The sequence below is a fragment of the Synchiropus splendidus genome, chromosome 1, assembly GCF_027744825.2.
Source record: "Synchiropus splendidus isolate RoL2022-P1 chromosome 1, RoL_Sspl_1.0, whole genome shotgun sequence".
NCBI lineage: Eukaryota > Metazoa > Chordata > Actinopteri > Syngnathiformes > Callionymidae > Synchiropus > Synchiropus splendidus.
The window spans coordinates 23,266,390-23,281,433 of record NC_071334.1 but is presented as its reverse complement, the minus strand read 5'-3'; the positions used below and the strand labels follow the sequence as shown (position 1 = coordinate 23,281,433).

The 15,044-nt window shown below is 40.5% G+C and overlaps 1 protein-coding gene across 4 annotated transcripts; it reads left to right on the top strand.

The window, feature by feature from the left end:
• Positions 1–119: 119 nt before the first annotated feature.
• ect2 (epithelial cell transforming 2) lies at positions 120–13,889 on the top strand. Of its 4 annotated transcripts, XM_053854366.1 has the most exons (26): positions 120–451; positions 630–780; positions 1,583–1,662; positions 1,904–1,996; positions 2,332–2,514; positions 2,704–2,793; positions 3,745–3,852; positions 4,070–4,143; positions 4,225–4,355; positions 4,670–4,785; positions 4,946–5,008; positions 5,085–5,301; positions 5,764–5,888; positions 6,099–6,218; positions 6,308–6,376; positions 6,451–6,561; positions 6,721–6,817; positions 7,308–7,389; positions 7,557–7,635; positions 7,870–7,989; positions 8,387–8,525; positions 9,329–9,483; positions 9,572–9,679; positions 10,662–10,796; positions 11,665–12,145; positions 12,806–13,889. In XM_053854366.1, the coding sequence occupies exons 2-25, from the start codon at positions 648–650 to the stop codon at positions 12,124–12,126; spliced, it is 3,090 nt and encodes a 1,029-aa protein (XP_053710341.1). In that variant the 5' UTR covers positions 120–451; positions 630–647; the 3' UTR covers positions 12,127–12,145; positions 12,806–13,889. The 4 variants fall into 4 exon arrangements, with proteins under 4 accessions (XP_053710341.1, XP_053710342.1, XP_053710343.1 ...); XM_053854367.1 differs by lacking the exon at positions 1,904–1,996 and having other exon boundaries at positions 121–451; positions 12,806–13,876; XM_053854368.1 differs by lacking the exon at positions 11,665–12,145 and having other exon boundaries at positions 123–451; positions 12,806–13,842.
• Positions 13,890–15,044: the final 1,155 nt, after the last annotated feature.

Below are 15,044 nucleotides of genomic sequence, written 5' to 3'. Positions count from 1 at the left end.
CAACAACAAACAGTCTTTTCTTCCCTGCGCGATTGGTATGAACGGACCAATCCGCAGGACGTTTTGGCGGAAGAGACGGGTTTTACGTCATCTATGACCAATCAGGACGCAGTTCTCCTGTTGGTCGCACATTTTGAATTGAGATCCGCTAGCAGACGTACATTCTGTGCTTCTAGGCTGTCAACAACCGAAGCCGGGTCATTTGCGAGGCTTGGATTAATTTAACTTCTCGAATACAGCATGAATCGACGGAAGACTTGGAGTTAAATTCACCCGATTGTAGCACGCTTTTAATCGTTTTTATGGTTGATCGTCGTGTGCATGTTGCTAGCTTAGCTAAGCTAGCCCTGTGTACCGAAGAGCTCATTTGTTAGTTTATGTGTCGTGACTTTTTTGTCTTTTGGTCAACACTCTTTTTACCTTCCTCTAAGTGGTAGACACCAGACACTCGGTAAGTCATTCGCAATATCATGTTTGACGTCATAAAGACCGTGCTTCACTTTGCTGTTAAAGGACACGTTTCGGCGTCGCGGCTCCTTTAATTTGTTTTCATAGGTTTCTTTTTGCCTGTAACGTAAACAAAGTATACCAACATGCACCGACCGGTCTCTGTTCTGCTTGCACACCAGAAGAGGCACCTCTCCACCATGGCAGACAGCAGCATACTGACTTTAGGGACTGCCCGAAGTATACTGGTGGACACTTCTGTCTACGACTCCAGATTGTGCGAGACCACCAAGGACCATATACTCATGGACATGACCTCTGACGACAGAGAAGGTCAGTAAATTTGGCAAGGTGAAGATTTTAACACTGTTGTGCTTTATTTATTCTTAGCTCACGTACTGATACTGCAACGTTGTGATCCTACATCATTTTATGTTAATATAGTTATACTTGTATTTTGGTTTTTACTTGTATTGCCTTGTTTATACTGTATCATCGCAAGAAAATAATTCCTGTGTTTAGTGTTTTCTGATCTTATGTTTAACTTGATTAGGCTGACCTCGATTTTTTTGTCAGTTGAGTACAGCTGTGCAAGTTTTATTCGCTTATCTGAAATTTAAAAAAAATAATGCCAATTTGGTAGAGCATTAAGATGATTGCCATAATGCGTTTATGGTCACAATTTTAACCACTTTTTCAACAAATGTGATATTAGGCAGTCAATTTGTTATCTGAAATGCTGTTAGGGTGTTTATATTCTTTTTATTTTTTTTCATCTCGGACTCTACTCATCCCCAGTATACACTGTCCTCCCTCCTGCCATCCAGCAGATGGTTCTTATTATTATTATCTTATATTATTCTTCATTTATTTTTATTTATTTGATATTTATTTATTTTGGACATACAGTTTTTGGAAACCTGAAGCCTCAGACCGAAATTTCGTTGCCATAATACAGTGATATGTTTTGTGCAATGACAATAAAGTCTCAGTCTATATTCCTCAGAATTAATAACATATATCCTAAAATCTGTCATAATACCCCAAATGGTTTAAAAAGAAATATGACTGCAACAAATATAATTTTCTTTCTTTGACTTTGTGTCTGAATTGTTTTTGTTCCTCCTCTTTTTAGCTCTGTTCCCTAAGGTGGAGGCAAGAGTTGTCTTGATGGGAAGAGCTTGTAAGAATGAAAAACTGGTCAAGGCCCTGCAGGTACATTATTCCTGTACACTTCACATATCACTGTGTCATAAACCAGCATGCTATTTTGTGATGTTTAATGACTTGTTGAATCGAGATACAGAACACAGATTTGCACGCTACCAGATCCTTTCAGGGAGTAAACAAGATTCGAAAAAAATGATGGATATGATTTCTTTTTGTGTCTGATAACCCCCCGTTTCTGCTTCAAATGTCAGTTTTTGAAATCATTTTGACACTTGTTGGTTTCCAGGCCATTAACGTAATGGAGGTCCCAGTGGTAAAGATAAGAGGAAGCGAGGCGGGTTCAGAGGACAAAACAATGATTAAATCTATAGTCAATATGGTACAGTAACATGTGCTTCTATGTGGCTTCTGTAACCCCTCACTCTGCCTTTGGGAAAGAACTGTATGGATGGAATTATTGGCACCTGCTCCCCTTTCTGAATTGTGTGAGACACTAATGGTGATCTGATCTACGGGTGATCAATATCTATGTCACATTACTGTGGTTTACTAATTGATTTCTGCTGATTCTCGTTTTATTGTCTCTTAATTAATCCCACTAAAATCAGTAAACCGCTGCTGTTTGTTCCCTCTGCTCTGCTTATGATGGCGTCAGTCATTTTACACAAAATGTGACCGATTATATTGTCATTCACTACTTCGTTTTTTATTTAGGACATCAACACTCCCTGCATCATGTCAAACAATGTGGAGGAGTTTCGAGATGAGGAAAACACTGACTTCGAGACAGTGTTTGTACTGGCAGACTTCGACACTCCTGACTACAACTATCTCTATAAGCATGAGAACCGTATTGTTGGTCCTCCTGTTGTGCTGAGTTCTGCACTCAAAGAGGAGGTATGCAACCATTCATTCAACCATTTTATTTTACATGTATTGTAATCAATCAATCAATCAGTTTTAGCCATCGCAATTTTTTATTATTATTTTTTTCATTGTAAAATAGAATTCCCGCTATGAAGATAGCATGCTTTGCCAAGTTATATGTACCAGTTTAATCAATTTATTAAAATGATGTCTTAACAGCCACTTCCATTTTCCTGTCGTCCACTGTACTCAACAACAATGTGGAACTTGTCACTATGCTTCACCGGTTTTCGGAATAAGGAGGAAATGGTGAGTTTAATTAAAAAATAATAATTTATGTGCACAATTCTGTGTTGACCATGAAATTAAGGAATGATGTGTGTTAACATGATATTTGAAATTCCATTTAAACCCCTCTAGGTGATGCAGGTATGGTGGAGTGTTTATTGTGCATCTACATTAGAAAGCAATGAACTGTCGATGAACTTGACAAACGATAACAAAAGAATGTTTCACATGTCAAGTATTTTCAGCCAAAGTTAACTATTGAAAGTTATTGTAATACCATTTAATGAGGAAATACATTTTCGATTGTTATGGGCTTATTTTATTTCGGTTAAATTTAAAATGTCTCAACTTTATCAAATGGACAGATTTATGTTCCATAGAATATGATCAGTGAATTTGCTAAAAAAGATATGTGGCATGGTACCCCGCATGTTGAGCCATCAAATATCTGAACAGAAAAATGACACACTAACTTATTTGTGCATATACAGTGGAGTCGTGTCAAACACGACACTCCTGTATAAACAAAAAAGCTCTTCTCTGGGCTGATGTTCAGCGTGTGCATGCATCCTAGGCCCACTTGATGGAGTCATCTTTTAGTCTACATGTGTTCTGAGTTACAATGGACTCACAATAAATTCATTATTTGGCAGCTACAGATTATGGATTCTTATATCTGAGGGGCTGTCAGCAGTGACTTTCTTGAGGATGTTGTGGACTGCAGTGTTGGACAGTTAGACTCTGAGCTCCAGTGACTACAAAAGTCCCCTAGGTTCTGTCAGCAGTTGGGGGTGTTGGGTCTTGTCTAGCTTCCCTCCATTAAACCTGAATCATGTGCAAAGCACCCTAGTGGCTGGGTGATGAACCGATTGAATTGGGGAATGTAGGATCCCAATACTTTGCAGAATGCCAACCCACCCTGTTTTTTGCCTGAACATTTCTTTAATTCATATAATAATTTTGTGCATGCAGAAAAACATGGTGAACCTTGTGCACCACATGGGAGGCATCATCCGGAAGGACTTCAGCACCAAGGTCACTCATCTTATCGCCTACTCCACACATGGAGAGAAATACAGGGTTTGTGTCTACACATTTATTACCTTTGGTTTCACACCTAATTGCTTCTACTGTATTTCAGATATCTTTGATTATGTCTTTTTGTACCTTCTTTTTAGCACCAGTTGAAATCTTTTGTTCAGTAAAATTATATTTTCACTGGCCAGGTATTTGAATTGATGCTCATTAAAACAGTAACTCATTCACTAATGTTTTGTATATCGTGGGGTTCTTTTAGCTTGCAGTGTGCATGGGTACGCCCATCCTCACTCCATCGTGGATATTTAAGGCCTGGGAGCGAAGAGATGATGTGTAAGTATTATTCCAGTTTAGTTAGCAGTGACTGACTCTCAGCTTTGTGGATTACCATCATTGTCACTTCCATGTGCTCAGGATGTTTCATGCTGCAGACGAGGAGTTCCGAACACAGTTCAAAGTCCCTCCATTCCAGGACTGCATCTTAAGTTTCTGGGGCTTTTCTGAGGAAGAGAAAGCCAATATGGAGGAGAGAACTATTGCACATGGTCAGGACCAAGTACTTTGATCAGTTCTGTAGCTGATGGCTAAATGAATGTAGACAATGTTTGTTACCAAACAAAAAGCAGTGTTGCTTTTGTGTTGTAATATATTTAAGAAGAGAAAGGCAACGTCTCAAATTTTTTTCCCCATCACCTGTCTTGGGATGATGCAGAAGATATGTGTGTGGTTCAGCACACAGACATATAACTCTCCCAACGTGTTTTAAGAAATCAATATGTGAAACTAACATCTGCAAATTCTGGGAAAGCAAAAAGCTGTTCTTAATTTATAGATAATGATGTCATTTTTTTAAAACCAGGTGGGAATTATGTGGAAGCTGTGGACGAGAGATGCACTCACATGGTAGTGGAGGAAAACTCTGTGACAGAGCTTCCACCGACAACCTCCAAAAAGGTCTATGTGGTCAAGCAAGAGGTAAATCTCATTTCATACAGCCATGCAGTTTATATATTATTTGATTAGTAGATCATAAATATTCATTTAATCTGTAAAGAAAGCAAATAGAATTATGCTCATTTAAGGTGTCATAAGTATTTTCCATCATTTTAAATCCCATCGTGCATTTGGTTTGCAGTGGTTTTGGGGAAGCATCCAAATGGACGCACGAGCTGGGGAGTCGATGTATCTCTACGAGAAGGTGAGCTTACCACAATGGACTTTGATGCTGTGTGAGGATAGACTAGCTAGTTCTAAAACATCCCACTGTTTTTCAGAATGACAGTCCTGCCATGAAGAAAGCAGTGTCTCTGCTCTCCCTCACCACGCCCAACAGTAACCGCAAGCGTCGACGACTGAAGGAAACTCTGGCTCAGCTCACCAAAGAAAGTGAAATCTCTCCTTTCCCTCCACCACGTAAACGGCCTTCAGCTGAGCATTCACTCTCTATGGGATCACTATTGGACATCTCAAACACTCCAGAAACATGCAAAGGTACATGTGCACCATTATCAAAGTCAAAGAATTTGTCTATCCCATCACATTAAAGCCTTAAAGTGTTTTCCCCACTGTTACAATTTAAGGAGTCGACATTTATATTGTTTTTCAGCTTGGGTATCAAGAGCACCTGTCATTTCCTTTAAATATTGACTGCATTTTCATTTAATTTCCTACAAGAACTGAACAGGAGTGACCAAATCAAGATAAGCAGGATTTACTTATGACCTTTAAGCTCACTAGCAGTGGCCCTGCCTAGCCCACCGTCCAAGTTAAGAAGTGGAAACCCATTAAATATTTATTCAAACTGTGCCCCGATGGTCATCAAATTCATCTCATCTTCATCTTTAAATACCTTGGTGTGGATTTAAAGTTTTCTGAATGGTGTTCGTGAAGTATCCACTGCAGCTTTGTTGAGCCCACTAGCCCTGTGTTCATCATTCACTTTCTTCCATCCAGAGAGTCTGAAGCCTTCCAAGAGTTCAACTCCTCTTCCAACAAAGCAGTCTGCCAGGTGGCAGGTCTCCAAGGAGCTCTATCAGACTGAGAGAAACTATGTTGACATTTTGGGCACTATTCTTCAGGTACGTGTCTCTTTCTTTTATCAGAACAACTCAATTGTTCAAAAATGATCACACACTAAGCCTAGTAAAGTTTGCGTCAGTTATTCTAATGATGACTCCTTTTAAGCTCTTTTTTTTCTGAAGTGATGATTCGTTACAATTCAATTTACTATTAATCTGATATGAACAGCATCCGAGGTTTATGACAAATACATCCTGTTGCTTTTACAGCTATTTAAGCTCCCCCTGGAAAAAGAAGGGCAGGTGGGTGGACCCATTCTGGCCCAGGAAGAAATGAAAACAATATTTGGCAGCATCCCTGACATTTACGACGTCCACACTAGAATTAAGGTATGACAGAGCACGATCTGCTTGTAACCATTGCTTTAACGGTCAGATGTACGAGTCGACCCATGGCTGAAATTATATTTCTCCTCTAGAGTGACCTTGAAGAGCTGTTGTCGAATTGGTCTGAAGACAAGAGCATAGGAGGCGTCATCCTAAAATATGTATGTACCCCATCACATTATGACTGGAACCTGTGTCATTCTGCTGACGGGTGTTTATTCATTTATCCCTTCAGTCGAAAGAGCTGGTGAAGGCCTACCCGCCATTTGTCAACTTTTTTGAAATGAGTAAGGAAACCATTGTTCGTTGTGAGAGACTGAAGCCTCGCTTCCATGCTTTTCTGAAGGTATGACCTGGTTTTTTGGAATGAGTGAGAAATATGGACAGAAAATTCACATTTTAATCTTCAAAAATGTGAATAGTGAAATGTGTGTTAAAAGTGTTATGGTATGAGAAACTATGTTGGGAGATTTGTTTAATCCATTTACATTTCCACTTTCTACAGATTAACCAGGCAAAGCCAGAGTGTGGAAGACAGACCCTAGTGGAGCTTCTCATCAGGCCTGTTCAGAGATTGCCCAGTGTGGCTCTCCTTCTGAATGGTGAGATGCAGACAAGTTTGTTGAACGTATTTGCAGTGTTATGAGCAGCTGGCCAAGAAAGTGAAATTTAACTGGCTCTATTATCTTTTTTTGGCATAGTTCTGTTGCATAACCGTAATATCCTGTGAAATGATGCTTATGTATCACTTTTCCCATTTACAACATTAATTTATTTGTGAGGATCACGTCCTAACAACTCACCCTTAAACTGTAATGAAAACGTATTCTTTTTTTCTGAATGTGTTTTAGCTTGGTAAAATTCTTAGAAAGTGGACAGTGTTTTCTCAAAGTTGTCATCAATAGTGTTCATTCATCATTCATTCATCTCTGTTCACTGTGCAACCGTTTTTTTTACTGAGCCTACCATTTGCTTTGACAATGATTTTCTGTCAGAAGCTGAGCTCTAATATTATTTGCTTTATTCTATTTTTTCCAAGTACAATTTAGCATTGTGTCATATATCCACTGTGATTTTTGTGTTTTTCTGCAGACATAAAGAAGCACACATTAGATGACAACCCAGACAAGAAAACATTGGAGAAAGCCATTGAGTCTCTGAAGGAAGTGATGACGTAAGTTTGTGTCGAGTCATTTGTCTGTCAATAGTAATTAGCATTTGGTATGTTGGTGTTGCTACACCACAATGGTTTCCTTATGTTTTTGTGAATCACTAATGGCATGGTTAAAAACAATGAATTTTGTTTTGATCACTTGAAATGTGATGAACTGTTTCCCACAGTCACATCAATGAGGACAAGAGAAAAACTGAGGGACAGAAGCAGATCTTCGATGTTGTTTACGAAGTTGATGGTTGTCCTGTGAGTAGGAACGATGTTCTTGTTCAACATGGAACATGCTTTTTTTTTGCATTGAAGTTTCTTGCTAAAGTATGTGTCTATTTTCGACTTGACAGTCAAGTTTAAATCATCAGAAACATGTCAGACTTTGTCATTATGCATCTGTCTACGTTGCTTTCTTTCTGTTGCTCTGTTAATTGCTTGACATTTACTGTACAGTTAAAGTTCACAAAATTTCACGTCTTTTTGTTTTAGGCAAACTTGTTGTCTTCTCACCGAAGTCTTGTCTACCGGGTAGAAACAACTGCTCTGGGAGACCAGCCATGTGACCGTGGAGAACATGTGACACTGTTCCTTTTCAATGACTGCCTTGAGGTGACGATACAAGCCACCCAAACTTTAAATCATTGTATATTCCAATAATTGTTAGGTGATGAGGATCAAGCTAAGTGTCAGATTTCAGGTTCACCTATTTTCATTGTACACCTTTGGGTGAAAACGAGGACATGCATAGAGCCAGTGAAAATAAGAATGGAACAAGTCACAAAGTTAAACTGAGACTGCAGCTGCTGTTATTCCCATTAGTTTCAGCTCACCATGCATTGTTATTGTAAGTTTATTGTGCAACACACACATCAGCAATGAGTAATTATTTCATGTACATGCAGATATTTTTATACGTTTTTAATTCAAACCTTAAATTGTGTCATGATAATTCAAACCTAAAAAAATTCATTCAAATTTGTGTATTTGTCTTTGTGTGCACTTGCAGATTGCCAGGAAACGACACAAGGTTATAAACACATTTAAAAGTCCCATGGGACAGACCAGACCACCACCCCCGCTCAAACACATTGCACTGATGCCATTGTCTCAAATTCGAAAAGTGCTTGACCTCCAGGACACTGAAGGTAAGACCTGCGGAACCGTCACTATTTTGCTTGAGGCTGTCGCACCTTCAAAGAACCCCTAGAGTCCAGTTAGGGCTCTGACGTATAATGGAGGATAACATGCAATATTTAACTTAACATCTTCGGTGCAACGTCAAACTGCAGTAAAAGCTGTGTAATGTAGTAAATAATGCTGTAGCTGAAAATTATATTTCAAAACAACAATTGCCAACCCAATGTTTATTTATGTGTAACTGTGTATTATAATGTGTTCTACAATATTTCAGATCTCATTGGGGATTTGGATTGAGTTTTTTGAAATGTGATTTAAAATGTTTAATTCATAAACATTTTTATTTCAGAACCCCCTAACTTCTGTCTGGTTAAAAAAGTGTAAACAAGCTAACGTATCCCATCCCATCGCAACAGTAGAACCCAAAATAAGTGCATCAGAGTTATGATGGCTCTTATGGGCTTAAAGTTATGTTATGATTCACGACAAACCTTGTAAAGAATATTAGGCTGAATAAATTATTTATAAACGGCGTCAGTGCTGAGGGATTTATCTTGTTTAAAAAGAAATGATGAGACCTTCTCCGGAAGACACATTATACTGTAGTTAAGCTACAACGCGTCTCTTGGCTCCTCGAGCTGTATTTGCTAAGAGACACAAATTGAGTTTTTTCAAGTTCCTGCATTTGCTATTGTATCTTCCGAATCGAAAAATATGAGCCTTAGCATTTGAAGTTGAAATGTTTTTCATTTTATCCTCAAGTGAATGTCTTCATGCATTTCTAATCGCTCTTCGGTTCTTTTTACTCTAGAATGTGTGAATGCGTTTGCCCTGGTTGTTCACCCTCCAACTGAACAAGAAAACTTGTTGTTCAGCTTCCAACTCGCTGGAGAGGAAACGGTTAAAAGTGTGTGGCTTCGCACTCTTTGCCGCCATGTAGCCAACACCATCTGTAGAGCTGACTCGGTGAGTGGCGTCGTTCTTTCTCATGCTTTTGTCAGCAGTTCAGCATGGCATTGTGATTGCCAACATGTTTTGCTGTTTTCTTTTCCAGGAGAATCTAATTCAGTGCACAGACCCAGACACATTACAGGTCAGCACGAAGGATATGGACAGCACACTGAGCAAAGCCTCCAGAGCCATCAAGAAGACTTCCAAGAAGGTCAGGTTTTGTTCAGCTAAACCGCTGTTGTGGAACATGTCCTTCACAAAAGTTTAGTGCAGTGTATTTGATTTACACCCAAAAAATACATTCCTTTTCCCCTTTTTCCTTGACTGTCCTTTTGAAACTATCAGTCTCATGTCTCCGGTTTTTAGTTAATTTTAAACTGAAGCCTAAATATCCTCTCATGTCCTCCTTTATCACATACATGACACAAATTGGTTGTCTTCCTCTTCTTCTTTAGCCTGGTACCTTAATTTGGAACATCCCTCGTCGAACATGTCCCCTGTCTCCCATCTCCACGTGTCCGAACCACTTCAGTCTGGCCTCCTTAGCTTTGTCTCCAAACCTTTCAACATGCGCCGTTTTCTAATCTTGTCCATCCTTGTTGCTCCCATTAAAAACATGAGCACCTTCAGCTCTCCCTCGTATAACTCTGCTTCCTGTCACTGTCGCTAACCCATGCAACAGGTCTCACTACTGTTGAATAGAGCTTCCTTGTTTCTGTAGCTGCTGCTGTGATGTCACATATCACACATGACAGTCAACTCCACCCGTTCCACTTGGCTAGTACTCACCTCCTCTTCTGTTATGCTGTTTATGATTGATGCCAAATATTTGAACTCATCTGTCTTGAGTAACTATTCCCTGCATCTTCACTGTCCCTCCTGCCTCTCTCTCATTCATGTGTGTTTTCTCTTGGTTCTAAGCACCTTCAGTCCTCTTCTGTCCACCTCTTACGACCATCTCTCCAGCTTCTCCTCCAACTCAGCCTTACTCTCACTTCAGATCAACTATAGCGTCAGCAAACATCACACAAATCTCAATATATAAATAGACGACTTGGCGGGGGTCTGCGCTCTCTGAGCGCTTTTCTTGCAGATTGTTAAACTAAAAAGGAAATGGACATTATAGTTGTTTGTCTGGATGTACACCGTAAAACACAGGGCCAATGTGACGGGTGCGTTTTTGTGTGTTTTAGGTGACCAGGGCATTTTCATTCAGCAAAACCCCGAAACGTGTGATCCAGAGAGCCTTCATGGCCAATAGTACTCCAGATGAGAAAAGCCAGAGACTTGGATGTGAAAATCATCTTGGCAGCAGCTCCACACTGGCGGTGAGTCATTTTCACTTGTGACGAAGAGGATTAAACTCCCAGTGTTCAAGACGTCTTACATGTTGTTTTCCTCCTTTTCTGTTTACCTAATTTATTTGAAAAAACATGGTTATTTTTGCTGACTGTGCTAAAAGTGTTGTGTCACAATGTATTACATTGTGAATGACTGATGAGAGTGAACCCAAACAATGAAGGGCTACTCAGGCCCCAGTTTGGTGTTCACTGCAGATAAGTCGGCTGTAAACTGTTTTTAGGAATAAACTCAACAGGTCATTTTGTCTTTTCCCCCCCGAAGGCTACTTCAGTATGTCCAGTAAATACAGAAAAACTGGGGAAGTACTCAGTATAACCTTCAACCTGTCTGCATTCTAGCAGGGGCTCCTTTATCCTGGTGAAACATATGGTCAATGGAGAACTCACACGGTTTGTCCAGTCTAAATAGCTATAAGAGCAATTGGTATGCCCTTTTTTAGTTCTTCAAGTTCCTCCTGTTGATTCATTTTGTTCCTGTGAAAGTAGTTTTTTTCTCGCAGAGTAGGGTCTCCATCAGCACATCAGTATGCAGTTTCATTTTGTTCACACATGCAGTGATTTTTCTAATCTCTGACAGCAGGAAGGGATTGTGAAAGCGAGAAGCAACAATTATGCCGTGCAGCTGAGTGGCGTCAGGCTGTAGCTGCTTTTGAATGATTCATGTCATACATATAATCAATCCTGAAACACTTACCTCACAATAGTCTGCAATGTCAATCTGGGATTGACACATTTAATGTGTTTCCATTGTGATGTTTATTGCCTGCTTGTTCAGTTTCAATGGTTTTGCTGGTGATTGCCATGTAAATGCCCTCTCCATGTTTATCTATTGTAGATGTCTCGTTCCACCTCCACGTTTAGTTTGAGTGACTCTGCCAAGAGCGGTGCGGTGGTGCAGCGCTCCAACTCACTGGACCTCCCTCCCGTCAGAGCCAGGGTGCCTGTTTGCGTATATAATCCGTGCAGCCCAGGCCCAAACCGCAACATTTGCTCTGACAGACAGGACTCTGACTCCAAGGATCCAGAGTCCACTCTTACTCTGCCCACTACAAAACCTCATTCACGGCCCTCCACCCCCCTCAAGTCCACCTCCACCACCCGCCACGTACCCACCGGTACTCAGGGCGCTCAAGTCTCAACTCAGAGCTGCTCGAAATCTGCCCAGCATGTCACCCGATACTTGCCTCCCACGCGCTTCCCACCGAAGGCCTCTCTATCTGCTGGGGTCAAAAGCAGCATCACTTTGGACCCACGCAAGACGGTGTCCTCCAGTCCTCGTAAGGAGACTCTGCTTTAATTGACCAAAGGAGTCTAATGTGAGCAACCCTTCCGTTACCTTGACTCAACTATGGACCTTCACGTGTACACCCCAAATCAATCCCTTGAAAGCTGATGGCTACATTGAATGGATTATCTGTTGAAATTTGGCATGGCAATTGGGATGAGAGATTTTCAGGGATTATTTGGAGTTACCTCTGTGTGTCACTGGTTCTGACTGGGGGAGATGGTGAAACTGTTCACTCGGTGGCTTGTGGTACTTACACTTTTTCCTCGCACACTCTAACGTATGTGGCGGCGCCCGCAAAGTCTCCATTAACTTGAACTAATTGAAGCATCCAAACACCTTCCTGAGTTCTGACATCTTCTTCCAAACTGCTATTTAATGAGATGTGACTGAAAACACATGGACCGTCACCTGGTTTGGAAACACGGCTCACTTTTCTCTAATGTGGTGATTTGTAGAACCAAATGGAGGATGAAGTGTTGGACAGGCTGGGAACTATTCTGACATGAAAAAGTTTGAGTTTGGAAATCATTTCAATTTTTAGAGCCTCGAAGCTTTGGTTATATTGAGTGGTCATATTTCTGCTTCTTACTCTTCTAATAAACACGTGGGTCAGCCGTTTGTTTCCCCACCCGCCCCCCGACTCATCATGAACCCCTTTAATCTTTATCCTGTCCCACCTCTCTTCCAGGCCCGGCACTCCCCTTCCATGGTCAACCTGAATTCTATGTTTGAAAGGAAGTACCACACCTTCAGTCGATCCACCACGCACCTTATCTAACCACCTCGCCCTGTGTTTTACCGACACCTTTGGCACAGACTGCTGCTAACTGCCTGTAAATACGCCACACTATCTGTCCGGAACATCTCTGTGTGTGACGTACACAGAGGTCATGTGATCAGAAGTGTGCAACCACCCAAGTGCTCAATGGTCCCTTGTTAAGTGTATCACTTGGATTTACCTTGTTCGACTGTCTATTTGTCTTGCTCATTAAAAGGTGTTCATGCAGCATGGTACTGAACAATGCTAGGGAGCATTAGGACAGGACGTCTGCTGTCCCTGAGATATGAGTTTTACGGATAAGATGAAGGATTTATCTTGTGAGCTGAACTTTACTTTCAGACCTGTAAAGAGTTGTGCTGTTCTGCGTTAACACAACACACGAGGTCTGCTGGAGTTTGGGTTTCATCTCTACTCTGTTACCTGTGTGTTGCTTTGCCTTGAGTTTATCTTGTTTTATTTGTAACTGTCTTTGTTTTATTGTAGTAAACTGTTTTTATGACACAATTTTAATCTAATATTCACTGAGAGTTATCTATTTCCTCCTTGGAAGCCAGCTTTAAAAAGGCTGCCGTATTTTGAAAAAGACTTTGACTGCGGTGTGTTTCATGCTGCATATTTATTCTTTTTGAATAAATATTATATATTCTCTTCCTTGTTAACCAATCTTCTGTATATTTTCTATTGTTTTTTTCCCCCTCTGTTTGTTTTGATCTGTCACTCTCTTCTGTCTGGGTATTAAATGCACTTAAATGCACCTGAGTATATGATTGTATGAGGATGCAAGGAAAGAAAATAAACCCATCTCCCAAATTAGCAGGTGTCATTGCTGGTGACTGAAGCTCAGTGTGTCGTGCAATAAATGGCCCGAGGAAACCATCAGTTTCAATATTGCAGTGGACTTGAGTGCTGGCAGGATGTCATGGCTCTTGTCTCTTACTCAAAGGTGGTTTCTGAGCACTCTGCAGGTTGAAGCTGATTCCAATAAATACATGTAAAGTCTGATGAACTACCCAATGGTAAAAGCTGTCAGGGTTAATATTCAGTGCTTAATAACCCACTGAAGACACCATGAACACAGCATCGGAGGTTGTTTCTAAATGTTTTCAAACCATACTGATCCAGAAAAGAACTGCACTATCTACAACAGTGGCTCGTGTAAACAGACGTATATTATGTGCCAAAAATATACGTCTAATGTGGTCAGGGAAGAAGTCTTTCTCACCCGGTCCTCCAGAGGATTGTGGTGTGGTAGGTTTTGGATTTGCTCCAAAGCATAGACATCCAAGCTTAAGAGAGACTTGTGTTGTCTTATACAAAGGGACATTCATCACTACTGTCCTTGGAATGCGCTTCCCTGCTTTAAAGTTAATAAGGCTATTCTGAGTGAATTTAAATCCACAAAATAAAGTCGATCTGCTGATATTGAGACACATTTCTCCTCTACTAACCATGTTTGATAGTAAAGTCTCAATGAGTCATTTCTGGGTCAAATTTTTGGACATGCCTGAGTTATAACGCTACAACGGTCCGATGTACAGAGTCACTGCTTGGCAGCTCTTGAAATGGATTAGTAGTTTGTAAATACCTTTTATTTGTGGAACAATTTCCACAGTGAATAAATCCAACAAGTGATGTTTAGTTGTACTGCTGAATAACAAGCTATAAAACTACAGTCATTCATGTTGTGTCAAATGTACTGTAAATATATGCCTTTTCTACACATGTGAGTGTTTTTTTTTTTACTTACAGTGACATGCTCGTCATTAATATTTAGGTTCTCCCGCGCAAGCGCATACACCGCAGTACCCACATTGTCCAGTAGATGGCAGCAGAGAAGCGGACGGCACGTCTCTTCGAAGAGTTCTTTTCAGGATGGATGCACTCTTTGTTGAAAAGTCAAACACAATGTCCCTCCAAGAGGCTTCAATACACTCACCATGATGCCAAATGGCATTTAGGAACATTGTGGCAATGATGGGTTCAGATGTTGCGAGCTGCTTGCTGCAGTGGTCGACACACCTTTTTAAAATCCTGTATAAAATGTATAGTTCACCTGACACCTCACCTCAACTGACAGTAATCGCAGCAACATTTACACTTGTTGAGCCACTGACCTTCCCAAAATAATAACCAAAAAAAACCCCTC

What these genes read in the sequence shown, in the direction of transcription:
- ect2 (XM_053854366.1), top strand. Translation starts at nt 648, where the DNA reads ATGGCAGACAGCAGCATACTGACTTTAGGGACTGCCCGAAGTATACTG. An exon ending in TGGGAGCGAAGAGATGATGT is followed by an intron (nt 4,144 to 4,224) that starts GTAAGTATTATT and finishes CCATGTGCTCAG; the next exon opens with GATGTTTCATGCTGCAGACG. An exon ending in TCAAGAAGACTTCCAAGAAG is followed by an intron (nt 9,680 to 10,661) that starts GTCAGGTTTTGT and finishes TGTGTGTTTTAG; the next exon opens with GTGACCAGGGCATTTTCATT.